Raw genomic sequence first — 16,110 nt, 5'->3', positions numbered from 1 at the left:
TCTCAGTGACAGCGACGTGTAGTGCAACATCTTACACAAACTCAGCTGTTAATGGACTAATGAATGCATGCATGAAAGTTAAATCTTTTTCCATCATGTTTGGACTTAATGTGTTCGTAACATTGCCAAAGGTATTCTGGTTGTGGTTTGGTAAGTGAATAATGCATTGGTAAAGCTTTAGTGACACTTTTATAAATGTGTGTTTGGACTATGCAAATAAGTTCCACAGGAGGAAAGAAGGGTGGGCCACACCGTGTCCCCCCACTCTGATGGAAACAGCCAATCACAGCCTGGAAATGGAAAAGCGCCAGATTGCAATCTCCTCCTCATCGAAAAGAGATAAAGGTACCTTCCCAAAAGACACTCCTTGTTCTGAGTCTCTGGCCTGCAAGGGTGAGACACTAACAGATAAACCAGTTCTGAGTCTGAGTCCTGTCAAGGAAAGGACTGCAACAGATCACTAACATTCTGAACCTCTGGACCGTGAGGGAAGAGGCAATAACAGATACCAAGTCCTGAGCCTCCAGACGTGTGCTTGCGGAGGAATGTACACACTTACGAGAATGAACGAGGTTCACCAGATGGATGCTAGGCAACGGCGTTCTGAATCCTCGCTGCCTTAGCGTCATAATGTTTTGTAATGAATCTTTGCAAATCGCCTTTCCTAATAATGTGCTAATTAACATGTTTCACGATGAATGCGGCTAAAGTAAACAGTCTCTCTTAGAGCAGCTCAGAAGAGAGGGGAGGGGTCAGCAGAGCTCATTAACATTTAGTTAAGGCCACTTAATATAAAGTGGGGCCAAATCTATTTTATTACACTTGTGTCTTCCTTGTGTTGATGATACAGAAAGAGGTTCTACAAGTTAGAGATCCCCCCAATCTTTCTTATGTGATGTACTCATAATCACACCTTAATTGACACGTGATCCAAATATCATAACGTCATTGGTGACGCGAGTAGCCATCACTACACTTTTTCGCCTCCCTAGGTTGGCGAAAGCAAAATTCACTACAATGGCAATTTTATTATTTGTTCATATACTAGTCTTTTTTCAATTTTTATCACAGAATAAGGCAGAATATATATATATTTTTAGTTTCTGTAGGCTACTGTAATAAATGCTATGTCATTTAGACTGCATTATTCAGATACTTTGTTTATTACCTGGAGATGACTTGAAAAATACAGATAAACCATAAACCTGCGCGAGAGAGAGTATGAATGAAACACACACTGCATGAGAGTATCTTCTCATTTTGGATACGAATGAAATGCCAGGTCATGCATAGACTATGCATATTCTATATTCTAGACCGAGTATTCTACACCCATGCTGTGAACCATGTAATATTTTATTAATAATAAAACTGTTGTCAAAGCAAATGTTGTTGTTGCTCAACACAGCTTTGCAGAAATCAGTTTGTTTCAGTTTCAATTTTCATGTGCAACTTTGTGATCAACATTGAGGACTGGAGAATATTCAAACTTGTAAATGAAGAACAGCAAAATTGATCCGAAGAGAGTTTAGGTTTCCCCATCATCATCATCATCATCATCATCATCATCTCTTTCTTACAGCACATTGAGCTGCAAATAAAACAGTTTGTTACATAATAAAAAAATCAATTTCCAGTTTATTTGTAATATATGCATTTTCATTTTAATAATTTTAATTCAAAATCAACATTCCTTTTCAGTTTTCCAGTGTTTGTAGGAACACACTCACCTGGTGCAGCTTCCTTCTGCATCACTTCCTGTTCGGGTGGTTGAGACCATTGCAGCGTCACGTCAGAAAACCCTTGTTCCACCAAAGCAGACTGAAGCTGAAATGAGCAGATCTCTTAACAGTGCTATCAGTGCGATTTGATTTCAGATTTCTGTATGTTTCCCGAGCTCTCTCACCTGTGACAGGAGCTGGGCTCTCATTGCAGGTTCAGACAAACTCGAACTGGACTTCAGTTTCATCTTCAGAAAGGTTTTCTTCAATAAAGGACCTGAAAGAGCACATGAGAGTGAACATACATAGAAAGAAGGGAATTCAGTGTAATTAGAGGTTGTGTAGTGGTGCATGATCCCCAAAAATCCTGAACAAAAGTACATAATGTAAAACAATAACAACAACAACAACAAAAACAAAAAAGACCTAGACCTAGATGACATTAAATACAGGTTCACTTGCAATAAGACATGGTTTAGTGTCAAATACAAATGCATTTCATGTAGTGAATTACTGAAAGCTGAGAGCATGCAACTGTTGTAGTTTCACGTTTTCAACTAATATTGCATTTAAAAAAGAAATTAAGCAGTTAATAGTTTCCCAAAACACTAAATCTGCTTGTTTGATCATACCTTCTCCATAGACCTCCACCTCACACAGAGTAAGAAACCTTGAATCTCCAGGAATGAACAGATTCACGTATCGACCCTCCATATCGTTACATATGTAGGTGGAGGAAACACCAGCTGGAATGCTAGAAATCACAGTACATATAAAGAGAGACACAGAAAACAATTTAGTCTTCTAGTCTTTCTTTGTGTGTTTTCAGGGATTTTTATGAATATTAAGCCACTAAAATAGAGGATCTCACATGGGATTGTTGTTGCCGTTGTTCTCCAAAGAGTTTCCAATGCGAATCTCTGCTCCATTTATTCGTTCTGGACAGCAGTCTAGTCTGTTTGTGATTACGACTCTACTAACTCGATACACAGAGCTCAGATCCACCCTCCACCATGGGTTAGTCTGAATATCGGTTGAGGAACATGCTGATGACGGTTGTATGAATCCTGGATTGAAATCAACAGCCTGTTCAGTGATCCAGCTGCCAATGGTTGATGACTGTGTGACGTTTCTTCCGGTTGCCAAATTACCTGGAAGATGTCATAGTGTCAAGAAACGGTTTTAGTCGGCATATTTTATACTCCTTCAACTTGTTTGGAGGGGAGATTTTCTTCAGTCAGGCATATAAGACTAAGTCCCATCTACCTGAATGGAGAAATCCTGAAAACTCAAAAAAAAAAAAAATCAGCAACAAAATCTGACATGATCTGTCCCATAAATGTTGTGTTATGCTTAAATAGCATTATAAAAGCTTTTATTTCAGGCTGGTCCAGTCAATGCGAATGTGCAGTCCGGTCTCAGGAGTAACGGCAGCTGCAGTGACGCGATGACTTTACCAACTGGCAATTGGTTTATTTATTTGGAACTATATTAAAAACCATTTTAATGAAATGAGAATATCTTAAAAAGTCAAATTTGCCTGGAAAGGGTTTAGACCAAGTTGTTAAGCAGCTCTGAATTACCTGGAAAAATCACATAGACTCCCACATCACAGAGAGTAAGAATCTTTGAAGTTCCAGGAAGATTCACAAAAACGTAACGTCCCTCCATCCCATGACACGAGTAGCTGTAGGTAGCTCCTGCTGGAATAGTAGAAACTACAGCACATCTGAAGAAAGACGAAAGAGTGAGCTGCTCCTGTGCTTTTGATGCTCATTATTAGTATGACATTTGTATTTTCTTCTCTTATGCCTGAGTGTAGCCTATTTTATATTATTAGCTCTTTGTTTTGCAATGCGGTATGTATTTTATAATTTGATATTTTCCCCAACTTATGTAACACACATTTTTTTTTAGTTAAGCAAATGTGAAATTATTTGTCATGCCAGTGAAACATTATTATTACACGTAGAAAATAAAGTTTTACTGTTATCCGTCGTGCTTGTGTTCCCCCTCAGAGAGGAAAAGTGCCATCAAATTTTGTAATGTTATGAACATTCTACGCAGATTTTTGTATTTTTTGTTTCTGGGACAATGTTTATATATATATATATATATATATAAATAATTGTAGGTATATAAGAATGTCAGAGACTCACACTGGGTTGCTGAAAACATCTGAAGAGTTGTTTCCAATCCGAATCTCTGCCCCATCTATCCTGCTTTCACAGCAGTCGGGTCTGTTAGTGATGGTCACTCTGTTCACGCTGTATGTCTTCATCAGATCCAGCTTCCACCAGGGGTCAGTTTGTGTCGTAGTATGAGTACAGGTGTAGCTCAACCCATCCAGAGCATAGTGGGCATACCAGCTGTAATATAATGTCGACTGAACGGGTGTCCCCCATGTTGCTACGTTCACTGGAATATGTTCAATGGAAAAACCTTACTTAAAATTACAATTATCGGGTGAAGATCAATCTGCTACATCACTGCCTCTTTAGCCCTGCCCACTGATACACGCTTGTAGAGGAGAGGAAATGAAACACAGGTTTACTACATCAACAGAACCATACAGATGACATTACAAGATCACAAGACACTGTAGTGCAAGTTGTGAAAAATAGTCTTTGAATTGCCTTCCTTGTGATCCTAACATATCTAGAGGGACGCTTGTATGTCAGAAACTCTTTGCTGCGTCTCAATGTGCCTACTTATACTACGCCCTTAAAGTATGTACACTTTTGGTGAAGAAAAAGTACACACTTTTGAGTGTGTAGTAGAAGAGTAGGCAAGCTTTGGAACATATACTATCACGTCACACAATTGCGTCTTTAAAGGTCCGCTCTGTCACACCTGTTACACACACCCTGTCACTGTAAACTGGCCTGTCAGTCATCTTGTCCCAGTTAACATCCTCCACATTTCATTTCATTTAACTTCCTACCATACTGGAGTGAAAAGAAGTAGCTCGTTGATCTGCCAGTCGCGGGTCTTTCATGCGGAGAACTCTGATAATATTTTCTGCATAATGATGCATTTAAAAGTTAACGACCAAATGGATGTTTATAAGTTCACATTGCTGTTGCAGATGAAATATAACACGGATTACAATAAATAAATATTTTTTACCAGGTTAAATGTTGATTATCAGTAACTCAAAACCCTTTTTGTAAACCTCTCTACCTAACCGTCGATTGCGTGCATCCGCCACGTTTGTAGTTTTTCTAATGCGTTTTAATCGTGTTTGTAGTTCTGGACCAAATCCTTCGCCAAAGTGCAATGGATTGTGGGCAATTTTAGCCATTAGAGTGAGCACGGATCCACACTTCAAAAATCGACCTGAAATAGTAGACCATCCCGGGACTTTTGGCATACTCTTTTCAACATACTATGCTTTGGGACACACTTATTCTAATCTAGAATAGTTTTGTTCTTTGTTCTGTAATCCTTCCCTGCTTGACCACTCTTGCCACATATATAATTCTCTATTATAGATCAGTGGTCTGAACAAAAATAGCAGACGGGCTGAATAAGAATGTAAATCCACTGTTTGACAGCAGGTGGTGCATATGAACAGCAGAAACAGAGCTGTTTCCACAATAATATATGTAAACAAAGCAGTGCTGCGCTTATAAAAACTGCTTATTAGGCAGGGAAGATGAAAAGCAAATGCCATCTAAACATTTCTGAAGACAGTACGTTCCCCTCTTATGCATTCATAGAATTAATTCAATCATACACTCTTTCATTTAATTTCTCTCAGCACACTGCCTTTCGTCATTGTTTTCAGACAAAACGGAACTGCTGTTCAAATGTACAAATCTGATACACATCAGATTTTCTCCCAACAGTTAACGTTAATTTAAAACTTGATTTTAACTCAGTTAAGACTGCGCTTATGAGGATACTCATAAAGGGGCATTTGTCTGAAATGTGTCTGTCATCATGTTTTTGTCACCATGTCTGAAAATGTTTAACAGCAGCACAAACTCACTAACAAAAGATGTAATAGTTTAATTCATGAAATTTCACCTTCTTTTCCTGCCTTCGTTTGAATGGAGAAAATCCCTTGAAATGAGAAACACAGAATGATGCTTAGTATTTTGCTACTTAAATTGATTTTTCTTATGATTATAAACCTACATTTTGTTAGATGTACACTTAGTTGGGTAAAATGCTGTATGATCTCTAAAATCATGTATTAATGTTTACACAGTTTAGCTTCTCAAGTAAAAGTTTATTGTTTAAGGGTGTTAAGATATCATTAGCCAAAATCAACAGATTCAATTATGCTTTAGGGTCTTCTGTGTTTATTGTTTTTAAAAAGATGAAGCTAGAAACAGACCGTATAGATATTAAACAGATTGTATGTTTTACTTACCCAGTAAAAGTGACAGATTCTTGTAAAAAGCCCTCATCTTCATTTCAAGTGCACCTCTATTCTTTCTGCTTTCATTTGAGGAGGTTTGAATGAATGTTGTTCCTGGGAGAAACACATTCGTTTAATTTTACATCAGAGTCACATAATCCTGTCTCTCCTCCCACTTTTCTCTCTGACTGGAGCTGGAAGAATGTTTACAGAAAAAAAAAAAAACTTTTTTTTTTAACATCTTTTAGCAACAAAACACATCTTTCATCTATTTCTTTGGATGGCTCTTTTGTCTAAAGCAAGTCAAGGTATACATTTGATGTTGACATGCTTACAGTAAATGTCCGGTGTAAATAGCAATAGTAAAATCCACAAAACTGGGTCGGTTTGTAAGCTGGCCTCTCCTGAGAGAAAACTGAGGGACAATCTTCCTGAACTACAATAAGGTTTGTATTCACTTTTGTATTCTAGTGGTTCATATGACAGTTTCCCCAGTCTATATCTGTCATACTGCATGTTGTTTCCATCTTGTGAGTGTAGCACCTGCCGTTTTTTTTTTTTTTCCAATCTTACAGACTTTACAAGACCTTTGCATTTTGTTGTTTTATGCATGAATGCATTGTCCTGCATCTGGTCTGACATGAGGAGATCTGTTTCTAGATGACGCAAGGTTATTATAAATAAAACTCTTTAAAATATGAATATTAGCATTAGGTGTTTATATAGCAATGCATTAAATCTTTGCCACACTTTGCCATTTGCATCTACATATACTCTGTTCACTTCCAAAAACATAATTGTTTTTCTTATTCTCATTTCCTGTGTTTTAATTTTATTTGATCAATATTACATGAAGATGTTATGTATTCATGTTAATGTTTATATAGTCTTGCCAACACTGACCACCTCTTATACAGTATCATGCATGTTTGATCTTAATGTCAAATTTTAAATGTTGGTAATTTTAACAGCTCCTACTTGAAAATGTAAAGCTATTGATTAAATGCACATATTATAATGCACTTAAATCACTTTAAGTGATCGAATGGTCAATTTGTGTTTGAAACTATTTTGGGCAAAGCACAGTGAGTTTTTTAAAAGGCACTTGCTTAGAAAGCCTGTTCAAAAGAACATGAACTTGAATGTAAATGTAAATGTAAATTATCCCAAATTGCTTACTCAGAAGAGCACAAACATGTGAGGAAGCACACTGTGACTCTGTCCGTACCAGATTATTGAGCTTTGAAACTACCAGGTTGTCATTATGTGTTTTACATTTTTAATTTTCAAGCTTCACCTACAATAATCTGCCACAAATCTTACTTGCTTATTTCTAAAATTGTCTGCTTATAGTATTTTTCTTGCCCCTGATGCACTTGGTTGAGCAGTTTGTTTTACTAGGCATTCTTTTGCCTATGTAAATAATGTTGATGTCATTTTATTTTTGTATTTTTGGAAAAAGGCAAAGCAAATGACTGTAGATGGTCCTGAATGAAATGTGACATGATGGTGGAACAAAACCAGTGAAGTGAGTGTTTCCATTCAGTCCAAAAACAGTTAGTTGATACACTGATAAGCCAGTGGTGTGCAGTGCTGTTCTGAAATGAGGAAGCAAAGTCCTCAAATATTTTTTTTTTCTCCTTAATCTTATGCAAATTCATGTCGCAGTCACATTTTCTTGGTTAATTGAACATTGCTTACACTATCAGAAAAAAAAGATTGTATTTTATATTTTTAAATTAACAATGTAATCAGTATTCTATTTATTAAAGCCAAGTAAATCTCATCAAGTTAGTGTTTTAAGCATTTTACATTTATTCCAAAATAACTCAAGGCAGTAACAATTTAAACATGATATTTTCTTTGTGAACTAATATTCAGCTATTTTTTTTATAGTAAACTTCTAACTTTTTTTGTATTGCTTGGACAATATTGGTCACAGACACTGAGATTTACTTTAAATTTCACCAAGCTGATTACTCACTAAAAACTCCCACAGATCATGTTTTCAGGCCATTTCAAGTCTTAATTTTGACATAACAAGGTTGTTATATCTAACTGTGTGAGTTGTTTACTTACTTTTTCAAATTAGTCTTTCCAAAGCCATTATTGTTAATTTATTATTATTTATTGTTAATTTAGACTGATTTGCAAATGCGGAACACGCACAAACTCAAGAGGCTTGATTTATCACATGAACCAATCACAGTCGAACATAACCAGTCATATCCAATCGTATCGTGATGGAGGCATTGCCTCCTCTCACATGACTTTCTATGGAGATTAAAAAATGACAAAACTATTTGAATTTGAATTGTGTAACTTTGAACTATTGACAAGTATAATTTAACAAAACTGAATATTATATGGCATTTAACATAGTTTTTTTTTACTTGAATATTGAACATTTGAAATTTAACATAATTAAAAAAAAATTTTATGGCAGAGTTTTATAGACATGTATTTTCAAACAGCTGATTCAGTTTTTAAAAATACAGCTTCAAGTTTTTAAGATGAAGAAGAAATTCAGAACATCAAATTCAATATTCTAAAATTCAAAATGCAGAAATTCAGATCGCACAGAAAGTAGGTCAGAGATCATTCACAGGGAAGAGTACATGATCTCCGAAAAGTCGAACAAAGAATTTTGGCCAATTACTACGGTGACCGGGAGGGGACATGTTCCGTTCACTTAGTTTTTTCATGGCCACTACATATTAACTCGTGGGAACATGGCCACGCGATGTGAAGTTGTGGCTTCGAGATGCTATGTTGAGGGAACAACATCCATTTCTTGTGGCCACGACTTATGTTGAGGGAACTACATTGCTTGAAGTGGGCCAGTACAGACCAGTACACAGTACCGCCACTTCTATATTTTAGTCTTTAGCGTACCGACACTTTTTCGTGCATAACGGAACTTCTGACATGCTACTAAAGTGTCAGTGTCTGGGTGATTAGAAATGACACTATATAAAGCACACTACCAGGAGGGGTCACCTCTCATCTCTACAAATCACTGGGGTTTTCAATGTGTGGGGCGAGAGAGCATGTCAGGAGAGCTATAATAATAATTAATTATTGATTACTAATTTGAATCAGTACATTATAATGAAAAAAATACCTTAAAAATGAAAAGTTTTTGCGATCACATCATTTTAAACCGGTAAACTCCTGGAAAGACCAAGGATCCAGTAAGCGAATTCAAACAGTAAGTTCAAAACAGTGCTAATGCAGAGAAAACACGGCCCATTTCATCAGAGATTGCGGAGAGAATAGTGACTTACATCCAGATGTCAGTAAATTATTATTTTCATCGTGTATTTGGCTTAAAGGCACATGTACGATTTTCGTAATAAAATATCCAAAAACCAGATGCACATTGTTATATATGTCATGCAGTTGTGTACTTACTTTATCCCAAAAGTTCCCAAGGATTTGTAAATCCAGAGATATTCCAATTTTAAATAATGGCTCGTCCTTGTTCATTGTCGCTTATCAATTACGTAATATCCGCGCTATCGGTTTCCGCTTGTAGAAACTATGGCAACACATGTGGACAAAAATGCTGCTGTACAGTTAAACTAAATTACGGCTGTCATAAATAAAATGAAAATAAAGTGAAAAGTGTTGACAGCAGCATTAAATTTAGATCTGCTCAATGTTGCACCATGAATCTTTTTCCACGTTTTTACAGTGTTGCGTGTTATAACCAATCACACATGAGTCTGTTGAGTTTATGAACGCAGCGGCCAATCAGAGGCGTTTAGGTGAGTCATCGCTGAAGCACCGGAGTTTTGTTCAGTGCGCGTGCTCGCTGAGTGAATTCTCTCATCATAAACAACAAAGTGCAGATGTACATATGATGTAAGCAGGAGATTCATTCATCTAACAGTGTATAGACAGCTTTACTGATTATAAGGGGAGTTTTTTTGAGAGTGCTTAAACTCGCGCTAGACTGAAGTCAGGCATACTGTTCTTTGACAATGTAATGCTAAATGTTTGCTCGATTTCTCTATATAATTTATTCGCTGTTTGAATAACTTTGGAAGGTACAGGTCATAAAAAAAATAATTCATTACATCCGTGAAAATTATTCGCACATCTCTGGATGGTGAAAACGACATCTCCCATCGTTCCACTCTCCTTCATAGTGTCATCAAGCTTCGCCTTTGTCATTGTTTTTAAAATGCGACCTATAGGCGAAAACTTCCATATTGTGCCTTTAAAAGTGAGAGTGTTTTATACTGGATGCTGGCTGAAGGTGTTTTAGATTATGCAGTGGTCAGAGCTTTAGTGATTCTGAATGAATCCATATTGTTACAGTCAGGACAAGGCAGGAGCTTTAGTGGTCTTTGGCGTCTCCCTGTGGTCCTGTTTGGTATCGCAGCTTGACTTGTGCTTATTTGTATTGAAAATGTTTATTTAATTATTGATTGATTGTGGCACTATACATACACTGTGAATTCTGAAAATTAGAAAGTACTTATTTATTTATAAATATTTTTCTCATGGCCACAAGTTTAATGCGTAAACAAACCTGCGTGGCCATATCAACCCGCAATTATCACACATGGATAAAACATTTTTATCCATCCCACAGTCTTGTAAATCCGTTAACTGATCGTATCTTTTTATTTAATATTTGTATATTATTATTATTATTATTATTATATAACTGTAGCCTAATATAATAATATTATTAGGCTACATTAATTGGTTAGGGCTATATTTTTGTAGCCTATTTATTGTTATACTTAATTTCCCCTTTAAATTTGTAGCGCTTCACCTAATTAACGTTCTGTATAATATGCTAGTATTATTAATATGCTACCATATTTAGCAAATACTGTAAATGCCTGACAATTATGCCAATAATGTTTTGACTTTTTTTTTTTTGTATTGTATTTACGCCCGTGTGTGACAATAAATGAGAGTATTTTCATTTACAAATGAAACTACGCGAATGATTCATTCCTCAGCGAAACACTATATTTATAATAGTCTATTAATTAGACGAAATAAAATTAAATATATAGTTACACTTAAATTCAACCTTTAAACTGCACTTCCATTAAAAATTCCAGTCATACAGCATAATCAAAGCTTTATTGGCACGTCGAGCATTTACAGTAGGCTATTATTTACAAAACTATTCAGAATGTTAAATAAAATAAAAAAGGATTAATAAAAGTGAAAATAAAAGGGAAAATAAATAAAATACATAATGAATATAAAAAAAAAATATATATAACCAATAATAATAATAATAATAATAATAATATAGAAATATTACGGAAAAAATGCGATCAGTTAATAGACTTACAAGACTGTGGGATGGATAAAAATGTTTTCTTGTAGGCCTTAATTTATGTAATTTATGTAATTTATTTATGATGAACTTCATTTGAATGCTGTCTACATCACGCGCAATACAGTCCAGTAGCCTAGGCCTATGGTTAATATAATAATGTAATAATGTAATAATGTCTATAATAATAAATATAATAATTTCTTAACTGAAAATAAAATATTAATAAATCCATCTCTGATAATCGCAGGTTGCTATGGTCATGCAGGTTTGTTTTCACGCAATAAACTCGTGGCCACGACATAAGGATATCATTACCTCGACAAAATGATCTCGTGGCCAGACATATTACCATGTTCCCACGAGTTAATATGTAGTGGCCATGACAAAACTAAGTGAACGGAACATGTCCCCTCCCGGTCACCGTAGTAATTGGCCAAAATGCTTTGTTCGACTTTTCGGACATCATCTACTGTTCCCTGTGGATGATCTCTGACCTACTTTCTGTGCAATCTGAATTTCTGCGTTTTGAATGTTAGAATATTGAATTTGATGTTCTGAATTTCTTCTTCATCTTGAAAACGAAGCTGTATTTTTAAAAACTGGATTTTGGAGAATTCAGAACAAAAAATCACCTGTTTGAAAATACATGTCAATAAAACTCTGCCATAAAAAAATTCAATTGTGTTAAATTTCAAATGTTCAATATACAAGTCTAAAAAATCTAATTCAAAACAATGTTAAATGCCACATAATATTCAGTTTTGTTAAATGACACTTGTCAATAATTCAAATTTACACAATTCAAATTAAAATAGTTGTGTCATATTTTAAGCTCCATAACGTTCTCCTATTCATTACTGTAGCTGCGTCTCAAATGACGCACTATAATACTATATAGCCTACTTACCCACTATGTACTCAACCATGTAGTGTATGAATTATATAAGGGTATTTTGTCACTCATAATCAGAGTCTGGTAGCCCCTCCCCCTTTGCTACGTAGTTAAAGCTGCGACAGTTGAGTGCATTAACCCCTTGTCCAAGTACCCGCACTTGCGGTCTTTGCACTTGACCACTTATATGACGTATTTCCTGTATTTGGTCCAAGTGTTTAAGTGAGCATGAAGACCACAAGTGTGTGTAGAACCTTTCATTACCTGAAGGGACACACTTATAGTGTTGTAAAACTGCTAGTGTTTACAGAGCTTTATTTTATTTTCAATGCTTTGCATTTTAAAATCAACTTCTAAATGCATGTTCAGTAGTCCCTATAACAGATGACACAGGGAAACCTGGGACAGTCTTGCGCACTGACTTCCTGTCGCGCGCACGCGCTCTCAAGTGGCCAAGACCGCAAGTGTGGGGTAAGTGTCCAACATTCCACACTTCGTTTTTCGGTTAAGTGCATCATCTGGTTATTTAAAGTGCACTTTTTCTTTTTGGAATTTTCAGTGAACGCACTACTTGCACTATTTATACTACAAAACGTCATAGAATAGTGCATAAGTACGCGATTTGGGACGCATCTATTCTTAATTGTCCCCCACTAAACTCAACGCATTCTTTTGGGGGTCTGTTAAAACTCAATGGGCCTCATTTACGAAACCACCGTACAACAGAAAATTGGGCGTACAGTCGTTTCTTGGAATTTATCAATATGGACGTGAATGGTGGCTACGATCAAATCTCATGTCAGATCTCAGTTTTTGACTTAGCCTGAACTTGCATACAGCATGGTAAATCTGGCTGAGGATTGTTTATTTATTTTTTTTTTTTTTAGATTATTTTCCTGATCGACAATTGAAGCTCATTAGTTGATCATTAACCATTAAGATTAGAATGTCATTTTTTTCAGGGTTTTAGCTTTATATGTTCAAATAGCAGCATAAACAACAGATCATGAGGATTCACACATTGTCACATCATGCACCTGCAGCACTTCTGTGAAGAGAGAAAAAACAGAAATTAAGTATACAAAAGGAATAAAATAAATAGGACTACACAATATATATTTATCTTAATTAACAGATTAACAAAAGTATAGGCTACACTCGTTTTTGTGACACTCTAACTGCATTTTATTTGTTTTCTTTATATCTTTATTTTATTAAATCCAACTGATCGCGCAGGCACCCCACACGCGCACACACAACATATCAGTTCTAGCGTTGTTAACTTGACATAACTAAAATCCAGTCAACTAAACATAAAAGTTACTCTGCTCAATTTAAAAGATTTGCTGTAAAATTAACGTGCAGCACCCAAACAAACACATTTTTGCGCATGTGAAGGATTAGCCTATGTTTTTATGTGGATATTGGAACACACAAGTGAAGTACAAAGCCTTGTTTACATGAATAATAGTTTAGCAAAAAAAAAGTTACAAAAACGGAAACATTCTTGTTGAATGAGAGAGGTGAGCCCAATGCCGTTTCAATTTCGCTTAAAATAAATTAATTTTAGCTTGACGTTTTTATGCTGTTCATAACGAATGCCACTTTAGCCTAATTTGTGTTTTATTTGAGAGTTTATTGTATAATTTTATAGCTACTTATTTGTCATTCTTGTTCTGTAATACCGTAGTGAGTGGAACGGTGTAAATGTTTCGGATTTACCGGTATTTAATACACATATAAACTAATGTAATTGTTTGCAACTACAAAGTGTGCAAATTGCAAGGTCAATTTTGTAATATTTGCGTTGTTTTATTTTTGTACTACAGATGTTTTTCTCAGAGGAAACGCCCCTGTTGTAAGCTGATCCACTAAAGCATCAGTTTCATTAGCCCACAAAAGTTTGCCAAATGTTTTAATTTTTTTAATTTGACCTCAGTTCAACCTTCAATATACATATATGTAGCGTGCCCTCTCAAAATTAGCCTACATTATTCAACTTAGTTGTAAAACTTTCACTTGTCATTCGACTTTAATTTTAAATGCTGTTCTGAAGACATCCAAGTACTTCATTTTAAGTACTGTTACGTTCCCATTTTGTAATTAATCTAGGGGAATACGTAACAAAAAGAAAAGGAAAGTCCACATATGGAGCCTCTCATCCCAGTCCCAGCCCTAAAGAACACTGCCAACCACAAAAGATCCACTACAATTTGATTTATTACATAAAGGAATAACAGGAACAAAGCAAAAAGGCTTCAGGAGGGGGGCATAGCCAAAATAACAAACAAAACAGTACCTTACTCAACTTACCGAACAGGAAAAAAACAACAACAACCCAATAACACTTTCTTAACTACCTAGCTTACCCAAAAACAGGAGAACAATTAAAAGAAATAAGAAAAATGGCACCCTTCTCCCTACAAATTATAAAGTAGTCAATTTAACCAATATTAAATAACCATCAAAAGAGTCAACCATATTGAGAGTTAGGTTTAACAATCTAGGCAAGAGCACAGCAACAGTATACTAACTGGAACTCAAACACAGATTTAACATGAAGCATCAATTAGTAAACACCCAAAAAAAACAACAACTAGCAACACGTGTCTGGGGCTGCACATACGGTCCATGTGGCGAGAGCGATGGCTCAAATCTCCTTTCCTTTCCTTTCCTTTCCTTTCCTTTCACCTCTCTCTCTCTCTCTCTCTCTCTTCCGGTGTGACTGTTGAGCGTGAGCGACAGAGTGGTGCGAGTGTGAATTGGAGACTGTGAGTGAATCCTCTTTTTCCTACTTTCTTTCTTGCTTGGGTACTGTTCTTAAGTTTGGTGGTTTATTTCTCTGTTTGGGCCGCGTGCTGCCGTTTTTCTTTTTTGCGGCTAGCATGACGGCCCCGCGGTCGCAGGTTTTGAGTAAACTCACGCGGCGCCATGGGGTTAAAGTGGCGTCCGCGGTGAGCGTGGAAGACTGTTGTCTAGCTGTAGGAGAAGTTGTGGGGCATGGGAATATCATGTCAGCCTCTAAAATGAACAGTGCCGCAGTTATTTTTCTTAGCTCTGTTGAAAAAGCAAATGAGTTAGTTGAGACTGGAATTGTTGTTGACAATCTTTTTATTCCAGTCCTCCCACTTTCCATGCCATCAAAAAAAGTGCTGCTGTCCAATATTCCGCCTTTCATAAGTGATGAAACATTAGTGAGAATTATGTCTCGATATGGCAAATTGGTGTCACCTATTAAGATGATACCAATTGGTTGTGGTTCGCCTCTTTTAAAACATGTGGTGTCTTTTAGACGTTTCGTTTACATGATTTTAAAAGATGATGAGGAGCTCGACCTATCACTGCATCTGAAAGTTGATGATTTTGACTATGTTATCTATGCTACAACGGATAAAATGAAATGTTTTAATTGCGGGGAGGTGGGTCACTTGGTTCGCGCTTGCCCTGGTAAAAGTGCGAGTGTGAATTGGAGACTGTGAGTGAATCCTCTTTTTCCTACTTTCTTTCTTGCTTGGGCTACTGTTCTTAAGTTTGGTGGTTTATTTTTCTGGTTGGGCCGCGTGCTGCCGTTTCTCTTTTTGCGGCCAGCATGACGGCCCCGCGGTCGCAGGTTTTGAGTAAACTCACGCGGCGCCATGGGGTTAAAGTGGCGTCCGCGGTGAGCGTGGAAGACTGTTGTCTAGCTGTAGGAGAAGTTGTGGGGCATGGGAATATCATGTCAGCCTCTAAAATGAACAGTGCCGCAGTTATTTTTCTTAGCTCTGTTGAAAAAGCAAATGAGTTAGTTGAGACTGGAATTGTTGTTGACAATCTT

The 16,110-nt window shown here is 36.3% G+C and overlaps 1 protein-coding gene across 1 annotated transcript in view; it reads right to left on the bottom strand.

The window, feature by feature from the left end:
- LOC107720471 (uncharacterized) overlaps positions 1-6,145 on the bottom strand; it is a 15,915-nt gene extending 9,770 nt beyond the window's left edge. The window contains exons 1-9 of the mRNA XM_016528190.1: positions 6,103-6,145; positions 5,754-5,789; positions 3,881-4,139; positions 3,305-3,450; positions 2,596-2,872; positions 2,354-2,496; positions 1,907-1,998; positions 1,731-1,827; positions 288-432 (exon numbers count right to left, since the gene is read on the bottom strand). Of these exons, the coding sequence (XP_016383676.1) occupies positions 288-432; positions 1,731-1,827; positions 1,907-1,998; positions 2,354-2,496; positions 2,596-2,872; positions 3,305-3,450; positions 3,881-4,139; positions 5,754-5,789; positions 6,103-6,145 (1,238 nt within the window). The remainder of the gene's footprint in view (positions 1-287; positions 433-1,730; positions 1,828-1,906; positions 1,999-2,353; positions 2,497-2,595; positions 2,873-3,304; positions 3,451-3,880; positions 4,140-5,753; positions 5,790-6,102) is intronic.
- Positions 6,146-16,110: the final 9,965 nt, after the last annotated feature.

The sequence above is a fragment of the Sinocyclocheilus rhinocerous genome, unplaced genomic scaffold (genome assembly GCF_001515625.1).
Source record: "Sinocyclocheilus rhinocerous isolate Xijiao unplaced genomic scaffold, SAMN03320098_v1.1 scaffold691, whole genome shotgun sequence".
Taxonomy (NCBI): Eukaryota; Metazoa; Chordata; class Actinopteri; order Cypriniformes; family Cyprinidae; genus Sinocyclocheilus; species Sinocyclocheilus rhinocerous.
This window is presented reverse-complemented; position numbering and strand designations above follow the sequence as displayed.